Below are 18672 nucleotides of genomic sequence, written 5' to 3' on the forward strand. Positions count from 1 at the left end.
GGTCACAATGTGGCAGGAAGTGGAGTCCCATTCACACAAACGGGTGACGCAGTTTTTCGCAAATCCCTTGCTTGAGACGGAGCGCACGTGACAGAGGCGGGCTCCTGTTGATGTTTATTATTTATGTTTGTCCCAGTTCAGACAGAAAGGGTCCTTGTTATCTAGAGCTGCTTCTTCACCAGACAGCAGGGAACAGTACAAGCTTTAAATATAAGAAAACATATTTTAAAGTCTATTTGGGGAAATAAATATAGGTTCTCCGTAGCAACCTGTGTATTACTGACTGTATGCTGCATTCAAGGACATCAGAAACATACCACGTTAGAATGACTGTCATGTCTGTATAGCACATGGGTATCTGTATTGTCCAAACAGCCAATCATACAGATGCTGTCATTGACCTAACCAATGTTGATTTCATTTTAGTGTTTTTCATACTGCATTTTATATAGATGTTTCTAAAGTTTGTTTGTTTGTTTGTTTGTTTGTTTGTTTGTTTGTTTGTTTGTTTTAAGGTCTCTTTTCTTTGCTTCTGTTCTTGTACTTCTACTGCTGTGACATGGGATCAATAAAGTTTATCTAATCTTATCATTTAACTCAATCTGAGTAAGATATTGTAAAAGACATTACCTAATGGTGCATATAAAATTGTGGGTGAAGCATGAACTCATATTGATATTTCTTTGTACAAAGAATGAATCACTTAAGGTTCAGACACAAAGTTTAACAAAATATAGACATCAAATTAAGACACGTAGAAATATGCTGCACTGCCTCCATCTAGTGGCCTTGCTGATGTATACCCTGTAGATGGGGGATCCATTCACCAAAAGGTGTCATGTGATCAAATCCAGGCACGGTGCTTACCTAAAATAATGAGGCATAAATAGTAATGATTCATTTTTCATCATGGTAACGTCATGGTTGTTGTGTCCAAAGTGATTGTCGGGGAAAATGTAAAAGGTGTGTGTCTATTAACACAAATAAATTCAAATGTAAAGAAGAAAACACACACTGTCTATCCTCAGTTAGTACTTTACTTTGTTGTAGAGCAGGATTCGCTCCCTTTGCAGAGAAGGTGAATCTTGTGAATGGTTTCAGCATCACACTGAAATGTAATAAATGTTTGTATGTCCTTAGTGTGTCACAAGGACATTAGCATCACATGTTTTCAGATATTTTTAAACAGTAATGTACAATTCTTAGGTTTTATGGACTTGTGCAGTCACAAAATAAAAAATACAAAACAAAACTACAGCCCTTTTACCTGTAACATAAACATAAACTCAAAGCAAAAAACCATGAATGAAGCTCATTATAGAAATTGAAACTGAACTGAAACTGAAATTCCTGTGGAGGATCACACACACACACACACACACACACACACATACACACAGAGTTATGTTTCCATCATTATTTTTACCCTAACCTTAACCTAAACTTCAACTGAAGTCTTCAAACACAATATAATGATTTGCATTATGGGGACTTGCGTTTTGTCCCCATGAGGAAGGCTCCAGTAAAATCTGATTTAATTTCTCAGGCTACAAAATGTGCTCTTTTACCCATTGCATTAATTCACAATGTCAATTGTTAATTCCTCAGCGTGTTAATATGCATCATTTAGCTAATTAAAGCCATTTATTGCCAGTCTTTGTTGGCAAACTGATATATTCACGAGACAAAATATATTCATAACCTTCATTGCACATAAACTACAGGTATGTTATCAGCAGCCACAATCAGGTTGAGAACTTGTCCTGCAGGAAGAAACATCAGCTCATCTCAGCGTCTCACATGAGATCCTTGTCAAAGTATATGCTATACAGTCAGGAAATGCACTGGCATGCACATGGCACTTTTCTATCACTCTGCCACTACCACTCCTGAGTGGTATTTGTGTCAGATACAAAAACAATGATTCAGCTTTGATCAGTGTGATTTCACATGACTGGCTGAAGTAACACATTTATTTGTATTTAAATTTCATCACATTTGATAAAGGTTATTGGAAATTTGACTTACAACCCACAAGGAAGAGGCGACACACACCCTCCTAAGTGTGTGTGTGTGTGTGTGTGTGTGTGTGTGTGTGTGTGTGTGTGTGTGTGTGCATGAGTTGACCGTAACAGATTTACAGTAAATCTGATTTGAACTGTAACAGCAGATAGAAGATACTGTTTATCTCACAGCACATCCAGTGGAGGAAGTACATTCACTCAAGTACTGCAGTTTGAGGTACTTGGACTGTACTTCTATTTCATGCTCATTTATAATTACACTCAAAAAAAAAAAATAAAATGTTGGATTTATGTGAAAATGTTATGTCAAGTGGTTCCACAAAACTGGGTTAAGCAACTCCTGAGATACTTGATTTATTAATATGGACTATGGTTAAAGAGAACACGCTAATGTTCATGAACAATAAGGAGTCACACACACTGTCTTCACCAAAATTAAATCATCACTTTTATTTAGGCTTCAAAAGGTTTTTGTAGAAATGTAAAAAAAAAAAAAAAAAAAAGGACTCTTTCCTGGAGCACAGTGACATCCTCAACTATGATCACTACATCTTCTGGTGGACTGGAAGCATCTGCACCCTCAAGTTTGATGATGTGGATCCCGATAACAGTCTTTTCCATGTCGCTTCGTGCATCAGAGATTATGTCCTAAAAGACAGAAAAAAAGGAAAGACATTTCATTGAAATGTACACGCACAGAGCACTGTTCTCTTGTTTATTCAAAGTTTAATTTTGAATGTGTTGCGTGTCCAAATTGCACCAAATCCAACCCTGCATGTCCCACTAACACCGTTAAAAGAACAACTGGGACCTAGATATTCTTTTATGAATTTCTCCGGGTCTTCATTGAGATAAACAGCAAGTGCTTTGAGGTTGCAAGTTCTCCTTTCGGGGATGGTGTTATTCTGCAAACCAGAAGAGGAAATATGCCTGAACAACACATGTAAGTTAGACAGAAACATTCCACAAAAACAATTAACTCATCATTGTCCACAGTAGAATTTTATTATTTATTTTACAGTACAAGCTGAGTCAGGCACAAATCCATTGAAATGTATCCAAGTATGAGGCCAAAGCACAACTTTTTCTTATATTTTTCTTATATTTTTAGTCATTAGTCAAGAACGAGAGTAAATACAGATTCCCATGGTCACATGATCAAAAAAGATTTTTCATTTATGGGCCAGACAGACTCTGACTTACCGAAGGTTTCTCCCATTAAAACAGAACTTAGCTGGCTAGCACAACTAGCTAAGTTCTGTTTTAAGGCAGGGCTCTCAAGACACACGCATTTCAACCAGTTTACACGCCACACCTTGTATTTCTCACGCAGAGAAATTACCAGGATAACACCCACCAAGTTGCACCACTATTTAACAAAACGGCTCTTAGAGCCGGCTCCTGCAGCAGAACTGACTCAATTAGACTTTGAAATATACATTTGTTGAGTAAATTCAATAAAAGAGGATTGATTAAAACCAACAACACTGAGATTTCGTTTTTTGAGTATACACTCCACTATATTTATGATGACAACTGATGTTACAGGTTAGCTTTCAGATTAAGATTAAAAATAAACTTGAAAAGAAATTGTCAACTTTTGCTGTTGACGCTTCACATTTTGCTGATAATATGTTTGCGCTTTTACTGAAGTAGGACTTTGATTGCAAAACTTTTCTTTGTGATTATGGACTTTGACATTGGGGATATTGGTGTTTTTACTGAATTAAACGATCTGAGTACTGTACTTTTTCCACCCTCAGATGTTTGCAGCAGTCAGTGCAGGGTATAACAATCATTTGTCATGCTGATGAGCTAATTGCAAGTGACAATAAAGTATATTGTGACCTCAGTTTCTGGACAGGGGAGAACAAGTAGAGTAAGCGCCCTAATGTAAATTTCTGGTCCAACTGAACATAGGTGCTACGAGGCAGTGTGTCCTTGTGACACCTCTGTTAAATGATACCCACATGTAGATAAGTCATAAAACTATGGTTTTGCATGTTTGCGTGTTAAACTCCTAAGAACTGTGATTGCACTGGTGATCTTTTGGGCAGACTGCAGCACTGATTGTGATATGAATGTTAATCTTGTCAGTCCTGTCCTCTTACACGACCATGTGTATGTCTATTATGTCTGCTTTCATATAAGAAGATATAAAAGTTCATTAGATGTTTTTCTTTATTCTGGTTCTCTTGAAACTCACTTTATAAAACTATTGATAAGTATTCCATAGATTTTGAGACACTAAAGCTCTCCTAGGTTTATTAATGCTGTGAAGGGCAACCCCTCATTAAGAAAACAGTCTACTGCCACTTTAACGTCTCTGCCTTGTTTCTATTATCCCCAGGCTTTGGTTGCCAGTTTTGTGTGTGTGTGTACACAAATGGTCAAAGGGTGTGTATGTGCAGGGACAGAAACATGATCACATCAAGATTCCAGCTCCTGCCCCAATCAGTGATCTACACAAGTGAAGTGAAGGACCTGACCCACTTCACAGGCCCTCCAATATGTGTAAATAGCTGTGTGGCCTACCCCCAAACAGCCGCACAACGATGGGCCATCAGGCTGCTATTCTTAGAACAAGTTACTATTTTCTCTCCTTCTTTTCTCTCAACCCTGTCACAAGGACAGTCGAAGCATATTCTGTGAGGAAAAGGAGGAAGAAGAAAGGTTGCAAGATGGAAACGAAATGAATGGATCCAGGAAAACCACAAGTCAGCCTCGGGTTCAAAGAAAACTATTCAAAGAAAAAGGAACTGCGAATGTATGTGAGAATAAAGGAATTCTCTTCTTCTTCTTCTTCTTCTTCTTCTTCTTCTTCTTCTTCTTTTGTGAGGCTATAAGCTTTATTTTGGCCACCTCATTTGTCTTAAGTCCCACCAAGCATCCCTATATACTAATACTAATATACTAATATACTACTAATATATTAACTGTTGTTCCGTGCCATCAGCATCAGTGTTTAAAGCCTGTCGGCAAATCACATTTGCAGTTAATTGGAATACTAATAAAGTTGAAGCAATTGATTGTTTTTTTTAAAGTGTAGTCTTATTTTACAAAGTGGAAAACTTATTAAACCCCTCAAAAATATCCATCAGAGGAGCTTCATCAAAATATTGCTATATTGCCAGATTAAATGAGCTCTGCAGAACACTGCAGTTCAACAGGTGCTCTCCTCCTCCCATATTTTACTCTGAGCTTTGCATGGCCACAACAGAGATAGTCAACGTCCACCCACCATCCAGGCTGCCAAATACTCTTCCTCCCTCCCATGCATGAGATACTGTCGCCCTGTTAACCAATCGCAGCCTGACACAGACAGACTGCTGCTGAAAAACAGAAGCACAAGGGAAGCTGCACATTTTTAAAACCAGTTATACATGACACGTTTATGACACACTGCATCATTCTGCTGTTGCTGAACTCTGTAATTGAGCTGTTTTTCTTTCTTACCTTAGGATTTACTTGACTTCAGTGAAGTTTTATTGAAACCTGATTTTCTTTTCATTCTAAAGACACCTTTTCTCTTTGCTAAGTGTCTTGCACACATCCGCCAACATGTGCCTTTTGACAGCTGCCCTGCTGCTTTCTTTGCTTGGTGAGTAATTTCCCATCTTTGACTTAAAGTGCCACATGGACTTGTGTCATGATTTATGTTTTCAGCAGTCTGTTGTTTATGCCAGGGATTTTACACCATGCACCATGAAGGACAGAGAGTGTGCAAGGTTTTATCATTTCACTAATTAGTTTAGTTATCCCACTGGTGTTGTGTTTAATAGTTGCTTTGTTTCTCCGTTAAAAGGCAAAACTCTCAGGTATTCAGTAACATGTGACCAGAGACTGCTGTGGTTTGGTTAATTCTCTTTATCTTTCTGTATGATGTTTAACTTGGCCAGCTGTGAATAGTCTCTGAATTTATCACACTGGGGATAAATTCTTTTCTGTTCTGGGGCTCACAGAAAAGACCTTGATCCAGAATCCAGGTTTATTCCAAGTCTGTGTCTATGATGATTTATTCCCTGAAACTAATCGGCGTTACTACAATGAGAGAAGGTTTTGAGGCTCTACTCTCAAGAATGGGAACTCCACTTTACAACCTTCTGACTCCCAAAACAGTGTTTTCTGCAAAGTTCTGCCTTAGAAGTCCTTCATTATATTATTCTGTAGCCATAAATTAGTGCTACTGATTAAGTTCTGTTAGGTAATGAGAGGATGACCTAGCCTACTGTAAACAAGGTTTATAACGTATGCAATGTAAAGCTCGGCCTTCACATTAATGAGAAGTCTAATTGTTTGCTTTTTAAAACGCTGCAAAACATACATTGTATTGTCCTGTTTAAATAGAATTCAGACGGGAATCCAAATATAATGTACAGTTAACGGGAATTATTTCAATCACGTTGTAGTCACAATGTGAAAGTAGCATATTTCCACTTACTCTCACTTCAAAGGCCATGTGGGCTGAATAACAAAAATAGAAATGAAAGTGGCCACCATATATACCATTTGACTGAGAGTAGAAACTAAAAGGTGCACCCAACCTATTTCCACCATATGTTTTTTTTCCAAGCAGCATAATCTAACTGATTTAGAAATGTATTTCTGTAAGTAATCTACCACTGTATATGATGTCCTGCCCAACAAAAGCAGTTCAAAGTTGGTAATTATGGGTTAACTTAAACAGAACCTTATGAGTAACTTAGTCCAGTGATTATGTGTAATTAACCTGAGGTTTAGTTGCATTGTGTCTGCAAATGCTGTCACAGTTGGCTCATATGAATAGGTCAGCATGTTCAGTAGACTTGCATCTTGTACACATTTGCCATACAAAAGTGGCAGAATTAAACAAGGTAAACAGATTTTCAAATGATGCAACCTTAATTGTTTGAACCCTCTCACCCTCTTCTGTGCTGTCACTTTCGTGACACACAAGCACGAATGAGTAAGAAAGCTGCATCAATCAAATGTCAGTGCCAAGACAGCAAAATCTTGAAACAGGTTTGACTAGTGCCCTGATCTTGTTATCATTTTCAGATTCCTTTCCCTGTGCTCAGTTTGTGGCACCTCTCAACATGCGAGGAGTAACAGGACAGGTGCAGTTTGACTCCACTTCCAAGACAGCCAGTGTCAATGTGTCTGGTGCTGGATCCTGTGGGTTGCTTAATTTTTCCCTCAGTGAGTTCCCCGTCATGTATGGCCATTATGCTCAGCCCTGTTCTGAAGCAAATATTGGCACCAGCATCTTCACTTTCACAGCTGATCCCATCGTCAACGTGTCACGCCTCTTTGAACAAAGCTCAAACCTGGACGACTTCTCACTGACTTTGCAGACATGTAATGGCACTAAAGTATGCACGGTTATAAGTCAAGGTCAAACACTCTTGACTTATCAGGCCAGGTTCACTGGCCCCATTGCCGGTAATGTTTATATCCGCCTCAACACAGGACAGACCAACCCCAGGCTGCTTGCAGACCTCGTTACAATCGGTCAGGTAAATGCCTCACAAACCAATATCACTCTCTTTGGATCAATGAGCTCCGCTGCGAGCTGTGATGTTCTTCTGGGAAGTTTAGATCCCTCAGCTTTGACCCATCTGGGTGTTGTAAAAGTCGGGACCCCTTTACAGCCTGAGAAATCCCGACTGGACCTGACCAGCTTCAACATGAACAACAGCTTTCTTCTCATTCGTATGGGGTCAAGTTACAAGTGTGCTCAGATTTACGTTGTGCCAGAGAAACAGGTGAGCGCTGTGGTGAATATGAAAGGGATCAAAGGATACTTCAGCTTTCGTCAGGCTTCCCCATTTGATGTGACAGAGTTGAGGGTCAACTTAACTAACTTACAGAGCAGAGTTGGTCCTTACCACGTCCACAATTTTCCTGTCCCCTCAGTCAGATCGCCTCCATCCAGCATGTGTTCAAATGATAATGTAGGTGGTCACTGGAATCCATTTGGACTCAACACAGACGACCTGACATACCCAAAAGTGCCCGGTTCAACACATGATATGTATGAGATCGGTGACCTCAGTGCCAAGCATATGTCCCTTGCAAGCAAAGACGAAGTGGACATGGTATTCAAGGACTTCAACCTCCCTCTGTTTGGACAAAACAGCATTGTAGGTCGCTCAGTTGTGATTCACAAAACAGATGGTGCCAGGTATGTTTGTGGCAGTATCAGCTATCCCGGCGAAGTGATCGTAGCCAGAGCCAGATTTCAGAGCCCTGTGGTTGGTGAGATGTGGTTCACCCAGCTGAAGAACAACCCTCTCTCTGACGTATCCATCTTCACGGATTTGTCGTATGGAAAACCCACAACAACACCAACCGAAAACCACAACTGGCATGTTCACAGCTATCCCATCAGTTCAGAGAGGGATGATGATGAAAGGCGCTGCAGCACAACAGGAGGACACTGGAACCCCTTTAACATTAGCACAGAAGACAGTAGCTATGCCCTCCACTGTAGCCCGTCCAGTCCCTTATCCTGTGAGGTGGGAGACCTCACCGGCAAACACAGCACCATCAACCTCGTCCCCAGAGTGGGTGGAGTGGAAGCAAAAAACTTCTACACTGATGTCACTTCCTGGTTGTCAGGTATCATTGGTCGTTCTGTTGTTATCCATCAAGCAGACAGAGGAGGGCCAAGGATTGCTTGTGCCAATGTTACAATGGTGCGGGTCCCGAAAGCAAATTTAGGTAGCTGGTTTGGCCATGGGATGCCCAGTGGCCAAGTACAGTTCTCCCAGGCTGTCCCACAAGGCCCCACCACTATAAACGTGTCCCTCATGAATCTGAATTCCTTAGCTGGGGGTTACCACGTTCACATACTGCCCATCAAACCTGGCAGCTTAGATCCCTGCTCCAATGCAAACATCCTGGGCCACTACAACCCTTTAGCCTGGAATGTATCCAACAACCCAGCACCTGGAGCTGGCACAGTGGACCAGTATGAGATTGGGGACATCAGTGGGAAGTTTGGGATGCTGAATGGCCTCAACCAGTCTCAGGCTGTATACATGGACCCTGACATGCCATTAACTGGACCTTACAGCATTGTGGGAAGGTCACTGGTGGTTCACTACTCCAATGGATCAAGGTGAGAACCTGATTTATGTGTTTGTGCTCATTACAGAGAGAGAAACCAACAGGAGGGCAAAGAGTTTGAGGGTGAAAGAGAGAAGGAAATATGAGGAATTATTTCAAATGACAACATCTTCCTATCTAGAGAAAAGACATGAACTCTGTAACTACTATACTGTAGTGACTCTTTTCCCACAATATCAAAACAGCAACATCCAACAACGAAAGGGAAGTATTTGTCATTTTATGTATGGTATGGTGTATTATATATGGAACAGACACAACATACAGAAAATGGCATCACTGATGCCTTTGCAGCATGAGCAGATATCTAATCTTCACCACCCCGAGCTGCCCTCTGGTGCAGTAACACACCTGACCAGTCTATTGAGGCCCATTACAGGTGTAGGATGTCACAGACACCGAATCATATCCTTGTCATGTTTTGTATTATAACACAGATAACCTACCTCATTCACGGAGAATGACTCAACAAAATATTATGAGGGAGAAAACCATACAGGTGGATCCTGTGGGATTTGGATACGTTTTGCTCAGCTTGTGTGTGTGTGTTTTTTTTTTTGTCTTTCTGTGTGTGTGTGTGTGTGTGTGTGTGTGTGTGTGTGTGTGTGTGTGTGTGTGTGTGTGTTTTCTCTACAGAATGTGGTGTGCTGACATATCAGCTGACAGACATACAGATGGACAATGGACTGTTGCTGAGGCTGTTTTCAATGGTATAGTGACTGGCACAGTCAGACTGGTAAGAACTGGTCTTTTCCACTAATGCCAATGTATTAAATATAGATGTAATTAAAATTGCAATGTATTCTACATCAGGATTTTTACCATCTATTTTGTCCCACATAATTCTTTTTTCTGTATTACTTTTGTGCGACTTCATGTTCAGTGTAAAGACACACTAAACTTAATCTCTCAGTCACACAAACATCCAACATCATAAATGTAACTTTTAAAGAGCAATTAATGAAGTGCAAAAAAAATAAAACATCAATGCACTATACAATAAATGATTCAGTGACTGTTTCATTATTGAATGCTGTCTGATCATACTAACTAAAAGAGAACTTTAAAAAAAAAAAGGGATAAAAAGTGATGCAGCAGGACCAGAGACAATGTGTTTTTTTAGTCATTTTTCTTCCTTCTTCCGTTAAAACTTGGCGCCTACTACAGTAACCAAAATGCAACACAGTCATATCATCAATTGTGCATGTCAGGGGAGCAGTGGCAGTGTTGACAATGACAACCTTGTTTTTGTCTATCAAATATGTTTTGACATTTTGCACTACGGCAAAGTTTAGCAATGTGAGCTTGAGCAATAAAAATTGGGCAGGTGGAGGGGCAGGCAAGTGTGTGTATGTGTGTGTGTTTAACCCAGCTTAACCCAGCTGCCCAATTTTTATTGCTCAAGGTCATGTTGCTAAACTTTGCCACAGTGCAAAATGTCAAAACATATTTGATAGACATGAGAAAAACAGGGTTGTCATTTTCAACATAAAGTTGTAAGAAAGAAAAAAAAACTGCATTTCTGTCTCTGCTTACAAAGATTGGCTTCTCTTGCTTGTGAACATGTGGTAAAAATTCAAATGCCATTAATGTGTTTGTATTGTGCATGATCTGAACTGAAAAAGGATGCATTGCATATTCAGAGGCAGAGATACATTGTCCTTTACCCTCAAAATGATTCAGTAGTGTAAAATATTGCCCTTCATAATTAGGATTAGAAACTTGAGCTTTGTGAGTAACCCGAGGGCGATACAGTTTGACACTGACATTATGAAACTGATGTTGAAAGTGTTTCCTCAATCTGAAAGTGCAGAAATTTCCGAAGGCCATGTAATGAATTTTAGTGAAAACCACACAGCCACATCAACAAAAACTTAGTTACAAGATTTCTACATGATGGCAGCAAGTTGTATGAATCAGAATCAGATGGTTTCCTTTGATACCACAGACCACATACAAGGTTTTCTTTCTAACTAACTTATCAGGAGCCAAGCTGCCACAAAAACATGACAGAGTATTTCTGCTGCGCCGGACAGACAGTGAATTCATTATGCCTGTGGTGGGTTGCAACAAGTGGCTATGGGAAGCAGGGGCGAGATCATTAGCTTAGCTTGCCATCCATCTGCTATAGTAGAACCTACAGGCCCCCTGAACTGAGAAGCTCACAGAGCGAACAGCTGCCTCTGTCAGCCGCCCTCCAGAGGCCCCATACTGAGCTCTGCCCTACATCTATGGATAAGAACTCGTAATGTCTCCAAAGAGGCTATATTATCAAGAAGGAAATGGCAGTCTGGGGACTGAATGTTTCAGCTTAAATAGTTTTGCTCACGCTGACTGAACAGAGAGTTACTCACTCACAGTGAGTGTAAAAAAAATACCGTAACAATTAGTCACAATAATAATTATATGCAATGTCCACCACATTCCCAGTGGTGTCCATTTGAACTGCCTTCATACTGTATTTCAGAAGTACCCAGTTCTGGTTGAAGTGTTAACCATGAAAATATTACTTTTTGTTCTTTCTCTCTGTCTCTCTTCAGCGCCAGCAGATGTTTCCTGACGGGAGTTGCACTGATGTCACGCTGGAGGTGAGCCTTCAGTCACTGGCAAGAGAAAATGTAAGTACAGAGCCATCTGCTGTATACACACACACAAATGTCAAATCTATATATCTAATGTTCCTTTTCACAAGGAAGTCTCCTTGCTATAAACTTAACATTTTAAAAATGAAAACGAAAGTTCAAATCAGATATCGGTTAACAACAATGAGATATAACATTAAATGTCTTCAACCCTTAAAGCATACACAGAAAAACTTGGAAAACCTTCAAGGAAAAGTTATGTGATAGGTGGGACAATTGAGAAGCTGAGCCTGCCCAGCTAGAGGAGTAAAGTGAACAATAACTTGGACAGGGATCAGGAAGTAAGAGAGCACTCACATCCAGTGCCAGGTAAAGACACTGCGCTAGAGATGGGATTTATTTAGCCCGGACAACTGCATGTAAATGCCAGAGTCGAGTGTCTGAGAGGGAGGAAGCACCTGGGACCCACACACAGGTCCACATTGGTAGTACAAGAGTTGGTTTAATGACATAACAAATGAAAGGCTTTGAGTTTCATTTTGCAGATAGACTCAAAATTTGCCTTCCTAAGTTACAAGGAGTTGAATCCAGACTAGTGGTCGATGTTTCCTTGATTCGGAGGACAATGTGACCAGCTGCCTGTGATCTGAGGGCAGGAGGATGTGCATTAGGGACAGTGAGGGTTACTGTCCTTGAGTTTGAAGGCAGCAGGATTAGGGTGAGACTGTTCATGTGTGTCTGCAGCGTGTGTCCATTGTTAATGTATGTCTTTCTCTCTGTATTTATGACACAAATTGAGATCACACAAACATACAAAGATACAAAGAACAAGGCATACACACACTCACACTTGTACTTTGCCCATCCCTGAAGGCAAATGAGGCATCCTTGTTCATCAACCATATGGGGACCAACAACAACCAGTGCAACAGCGTGGGAGGAACGTTCAATCCCTTCAACATGACGTCAATGGTGAGACCAGACTGTCTCTTCTCTCCCTGTGTCCCGATGTTGACTGTTTTGGAAGGCTGATAGTACTTAATTATTAAAGCTGCTAAATCAGCGGTATAAATCTAAATTGGTGTGCTTTCTTCTTATTTAGTTCTTTATTATTCTGGACATTTTAGAGCAATTTTTATTTATTCATTTTTTTAGACTTTATGCAGAACACTACTGCAGAGCTCTTTATTGATATTCAAGTGTTCAAAATATTCATTTTGTGTAGGTTTTTTTTTTGCTTTGATTATCTTAAAATGTCATGCATGTGAGGTAAAACCTAGAAACTTGAAATCAACTCTCTATCACCAAAGATGGCAGAAACTCTGGTTTACATTACTGATTGTATAGAAAGACACCATTAGCAAATGTTCATCATCAAAGCAACTCAGTTTAAATCAGTTTGAATAATTACATCAGCCAAACATTGGCCGGATTTCTGAGTAAACTGTTTGACTGATGTTTATAAAGCAGTGCAGTTACACAATAAGAATAATATACCTCGCTATATACTTGATCATGTATAATCATACAGTTTTTGTACTGGACTGTATGGACGTATGAGAGAAAAGCAAGGCAAGACAACAAACTTAGCATCTACTACTACAGGCATACTTTTATCTGGCCAATCATGTAACTTTTCTTTAGTGTCTGGAAAACATTGACAACATAAAGTATTTTCTCCAAGTTTTGATAAAATTGGTCCATTTGGACTTGTATGAAATCATAATTAAAACAGTTTCACTCTTAATTACATGAGCTCTTTAAGCCCACCGCTCAGTGTAATTTGTGAGATGGTTTTTGCGACAAGGACTTTCTCAAATGGACTTATGACTGAGAAGCATAAAATGGCCAGAAAGAAGGAAAGAGAGTTCCAGAGCAAAAATTGTTATTATGTTACAAGGATGTCAAGCACTCGGTGATAAGCTCAGTTGCAACAGTTGCAGATACAGATTGTGGTTTAGGACTGTTTCTGACTCCTGTTATCCGATACCCAATAACTCCAGAGTGTCGTTAAGTCCAAAAGTCAAATCTTTTTCTATACCTATACGGCTGTGGCTCAGGATATAGAGAGGTTGTCAAATTATCAGAAGTTCGGTGGTTGGATCCCTGGCCTCGGCAGTCTGCATGTCGAAGTATCCGTGTGCAAGATACTGCCTAGCCATCGTGTGAATGTGTGTGTGAAAGGATGAAAGCAGACTTGTGTTGTGAAAGTGCTTTTCTAGTCTGACAACCACTCAAAGCACTTTATAAATACAGTTCATTTATGTTGATGAAACTGATGAGGATTATTCATTAAAGAAAGCTGATTTAATAAGAAAAGACTGCATCATTTAATCAGATAATTGCTATATTCAAATTGAGGATTTTGTTCATGGAATTTTTTTAGGGTGATGTCATAAAAAAATTACAACAGACATTCGAACCTCAACAGAAGTTAGTTAAATGTCAGATAACTTGCATAACCAGCTGGAGTTGTGGGGACCAAATTGTGCTTAAACGTGCACTTCCTTGTTGTGTTCCGCCTTCAGAGCTCCAGCTGCTCACTAGAATCCCCTCTGAGCTGTGTGGTGGGAGAGGTATCCGCAAGACAAGGCAATGTCAGCCTGACTGAGGGACAGCTCTACACTGACAGCATCATCGAGCTCACCGGGGACTTCACAGGTGCCACGCACACATAAAACTCTGTGTATGTGTGTGTGTGCACAGCATTGGCATCAAAAGTCAACAATGCTTATTTCATAGTTCTTGTTTTTCTGTGTCTGTAGTGGTCCACAGGTCTCTAGTGCTGAAGAACGGTGACAGCATCATTGGATGTGCTGACATCCTCCCAGAATCCCCTTCAGCAGAGCAGACCTTTCCCAGCGTGACTAACTTCAACAGGTGAGAGTAATAAAAGCTCCTACAGCGTGATTAACGCCATTTCATCACAGCTGTATCTTTAAATGCCTTGACTGACTTTTAGTTTTTGCCCTGGAGGGTCATCTAATCAAATACTACAGATGTTGCTCCTGTAAATACTGTGTGACCTTTCCGACTTCATAGATTAGGTGCTTTCTTTGAGTAGAAAGAGCAGTTTGCAGATGTACAGTACTTTATATCAGGTCACCGGTGCAATCAGACAGATGCTTTTGGGCTGAGCTTCAGTTTGCAGCACTTGGTCCAACACGGGGCACCAGGAATTATTATAGTTTAGATTCTGGCGTATACTATATGCACACAAAATGTGAGCAGGATAACATTTTCTATCTAATTTTAGCAGAATTAAATTTCAATGCATACAGAATACGATGGTCTACAGTGCAACAGGGAACTTCTAATACACTTATTCCAGAATCTTAAAACACATGATTAATTGAGTGTAAAAAAATTCAGCACACAAACGCGTTTGTGTGCCATTTGTGTACTGTGTATTTTGAAAGAGTGCCATTGTTACCATTGAACTAGTGCAAAGTCAACTGTGAGAGTGTTTTGCGACCGAGCGTCTCCATTCCATTTCATATTTTCATTCTCATAGTTCTGAAGCAAAACAGAGAGAGGAGGAGAGAGAAAATGTTGCACTCCAATCATTGTTTTTAGAGTTGTTAATCAAAAACTCATTGTCATCAGGACAGTCATGCTGAGTCAAGAATTCTGTGGTACCATCTGTGGCATTTACCACGATGCCTCCTCGACAATGAAACAATTCATGATAGAGAAAGAAATAAACGTCCAAATGTCAGAACACAGTGATTGATTGATGACGTGCACTGCCTGTTGAGCTGTCAGTCCGCATGTTTTGATATATTGAGTGAAAGTGCAACAACATTCACTATCAAGTGTCATATTTCTATGAGAACAGGTACTGTTCTGCTCTCAGGGAGGCAGATCGAATGCATGGACCTGAAATGCCCATTTTCTATGTAACTGAATTCCAGCTAATTCTGGTGGTGAAAGTTACTGATGATCCATTAAGTGTTGACTATCCACGTAAACTCGTAGTGGCTTTATCATTTCTTAATGGTGGGCAACATGAATTCATGATAAATCTGCCAAGAATAGCTTAATTTATGCATTAATATATGACTCATGCATTACTCAAGCACATGTTTTTGTGTCACTGACAAATCATTACAATCCTTCAGGATCCGGACTTGAGTATCTCCAGTTACCTGCTATGTTAAGACTACAAAGCTGATGTTTTGCTTCTTTTTGCCCAGATTTGACTTCCGTAGCAGGGTTGCAAGAGTCCTTCAGTTAGAAACAGCAAGAGTCACCATCCTGCCTGACTCTCCCAGCTCTGCATCTGAGGGAAGATGCCAGAAAGTCAGCTTCATGGTGTCTGGTAAGGCAGAAAACCCTCCTCTATTAACACAACAGTATGTCTAATTTGCAATAAAAGATAATTGTATCACATTTCAACACAACAACAGCACTTGACACATGAGTAAAGATCATGAGAAGGTGAGTGAGTGAACATTAATTCCTCTACATATAAAATCATATAAAAGGAGACAATTAGATTTAAGTGGGCTGCGATCATGTGATGTGGCCTTGAAAGCATGTGTTCAGGGACATCCTGTATCTGGAGGTTAATGTAAGTAAGCATGGTAGTTCGTAACACTGATAGTTGCACTGCCAGGTGTCATCACATGTGAAAAATCTCTGGAACGTTGAGAAAGACAGTAGAGCACCAAAGAAAAGAAACAAACATGGATCTCATTTGAACATTTATCTATAAAGATTAAAAGAACAAAATAGCAGAACAGCTGATTTAGCAGAGATAGAGCTGCATACTGCATAGTGTCTGTTATGACCAGGATGAGTAGGTTCACAAATGGGCACAAAGGTTTTTTTGTGTGTGATAAAATCTCAGTCTATCGTACTGAATGTACAGCATGTAAGTTGAGAAATGCTTGAGCTTCTTCAGGCTTCCAGGATCTATCTGAGCGAGCTATGTGCCCAGGCTGTGTTCATCAGGACAATGAACAATTATGGCCATTGAAAATCTTTAGAAAACCTGAAAAATCGCTCAGTAACCCGATGCTGGATTTGAGTGTCTGTCCCTTCCTCTGTCCCAGGCAGGAACAGAGAAGTGTCTGTACAGAGGTTTCACACAGTATAGCACAGGACAGGCATTTATGCCCTCAGGCGTCTCCTACAGACAGCATGCAGCTGTCTCGTCTGACCAGCAGAGTGTGATGATGATAAAGTTTTCTGTGCTGGAAAGAATAGAAATGATTGTGAAGCATTGAGATTGCTCTCCGTCTCAAGTGAAAGTACCTGTAAAGCGATCACACCTACATGAAAACTAACTGATAGGAAAACAGAACTTGATACTGTAAGTAGTAGAATTTGTTATTCCTGAAACATTGGAAATACACTGCAGGAGTCTGACTAAAAAGCAGCTCAATCACTGCCTATAAACTCAGCTACACTAATTATCAAGTGTGAGAAATCAGTAAGTACAGCTTGGACAGTATGTGTGTAATTCAGCTTTGCCACATTTTCTGTATCTTAAAGGGAATGTGAGCCCAGAACTTCTGAAGTCTGTCAAGACCAGTGAGGAGATGGGCCAGTACAGAGAGTCTGACTCATGTACAAGTAAGTAAGCGCCATGCTACGATCATAGCTTCAACTCGAATTGAGTATATGTCAAAAAAAAGCATTAGCAAAGGATCGCATTCTGTTATTTATTTATTTCTTTTGTTGTTGTTGTTTTTTCATGTTTTATGCAGCGTCCCAACTATTTGGGAAACAGGATTGTATATAAGGTGGAACAACATTTGGATTGTTAATAAAAATGTTAAATCTGGAGGTCACTGGGGTCATTCCAACCACTGATAGGATAAAGATCCAACCAAGACATCGTCTGCATTTAATGTTTTCACTCTTATTGGATTGTTCATGTTTCATTACTTCAAAGATAAAGCTATTGTCTTTGCCAGTTTATGTTTTTCATGGGTACCTGAAGGCAGCATTTTTTCCAAAATTTGGACATGTCATCTGCCGATAAATTTAAGTAAGATGATCTCCATGTACAAAAGTAACACAGGGTGAATCATAGCCCTCTTTTAATAGAGTGTCATTCTGATGTGATGCCCTCAGGAAGCGCAGGTCTGCTGCTGGTACCAGGAACTCTTCTTCTTGGTTTGATGTTTGCTGCCTCCTGCCTGCTGCCATCTACAGCCTATTTATAGCTCAGTGATTCAGCCACGCCATGCATCATCAGCGGGGAAACATGGATCCTCGTATTGTAAAACTGTGAATATGTTCATGAAATGTAGCCCACCAGCTGATATGATGCTCGTTATAACTGTTTCTTTTTACTGCTTTTGTGTACCAATAAAGATTTTGCTATGTTACATTTTACTTTTTGTAATAATCGTTTTAGATGACAAGCTGCTCATTAAGTGTTCAGTTTAGTCTTTACAGAACCTTCATTTTTCCACAACAGATGTTAATCATACTTTATTCATTTGGTGTGATAAGTGGGTGGGTGAAGTTAATACCCAGACTTTTTTTTCCTTTATTTATGCACTATCCATATATCCATGTCAAATTTTGTGTAAATCCAGAAAATTGTGAATAAAATACAATAATGTTTGTATGCCTTGTGCCAGTAATCTTCTCTTTTTTTTCCTCGCTGTAAACCCCTAAACATATCTAAGCACCTGCATAAAAGAGTGAGCTCAAGGCCACATTAAAAGGAGCTTAACCAATGACTTTATTAATAATTCATCAATAATGAACAATTTCTTCACATATCAATTGTGATGCATTGAAAAGAGCTGTTTCTGGGTTGCCAACTTGTGAAAAATCCCCCTGGCAGGGGCTTGTTTTCTCGGTAACTAGTTACGGGTAATTATTTATTAGAACTGCCGATCCTTGTCGCTTTCTTTTGTCAGTGTCCAGCCTCCATATCCTCACGGCTGCTGCATTCAAGTACAGTGGTGTGATTTAAGAGTCGCTGCGTGGTG

At 39.9% G+C, this 18672-nt stretch overlaps 1 protein-coding gene across 1 annotated transcript; it reads left to right on the top strand.

Annotated features, from left to right (window-relative positions):
* The first annotated feature begins 5378 nt into the window (after nt 1-5378).
* On the top strand, nt 5379-18302 carry cusr (Copper-only SOD repeat protein). Its single transcript, XM_076728787.1, has 10 exons — nt 5379-5625; nt 7062-9126; nt 9771-9870; nt 11675-11752; nt 12590-12688; nt 14245-14377; nt 14482-14596; nt 15913-16037; nt 17216-17296; nt 17801-18302. Exons 1-10 carry the CDS (start codon nt 5586-5588, stop codon nt 17890-17892), a joined length of 2928 nt encoding a protein of 975 aa, XP_076584902.1. The 5' UTR covers nt 5379-5585; the 3' UTR covers nt 17893-18302.
* The last annotated feature ends 370 nt before the right edge of the window (nt 18303-18672 follow it).

This window comes from Chaetodon auriga, chromosome 4 (assembly GCF_051107435.1).
Source record: "Chaetodon auriga isolate fChaAug3 chromosome 4, fChaAug3.hap1, whole genome shotgun sequence".
NCBI classification, from domain to species: domain Eukaryota; kingdom Metazoa; phylum Chordata; class Actinopteri; order Chaetodontiformes; family Chaetodontidae; genus Chaetodon; species Chaetodon auriga.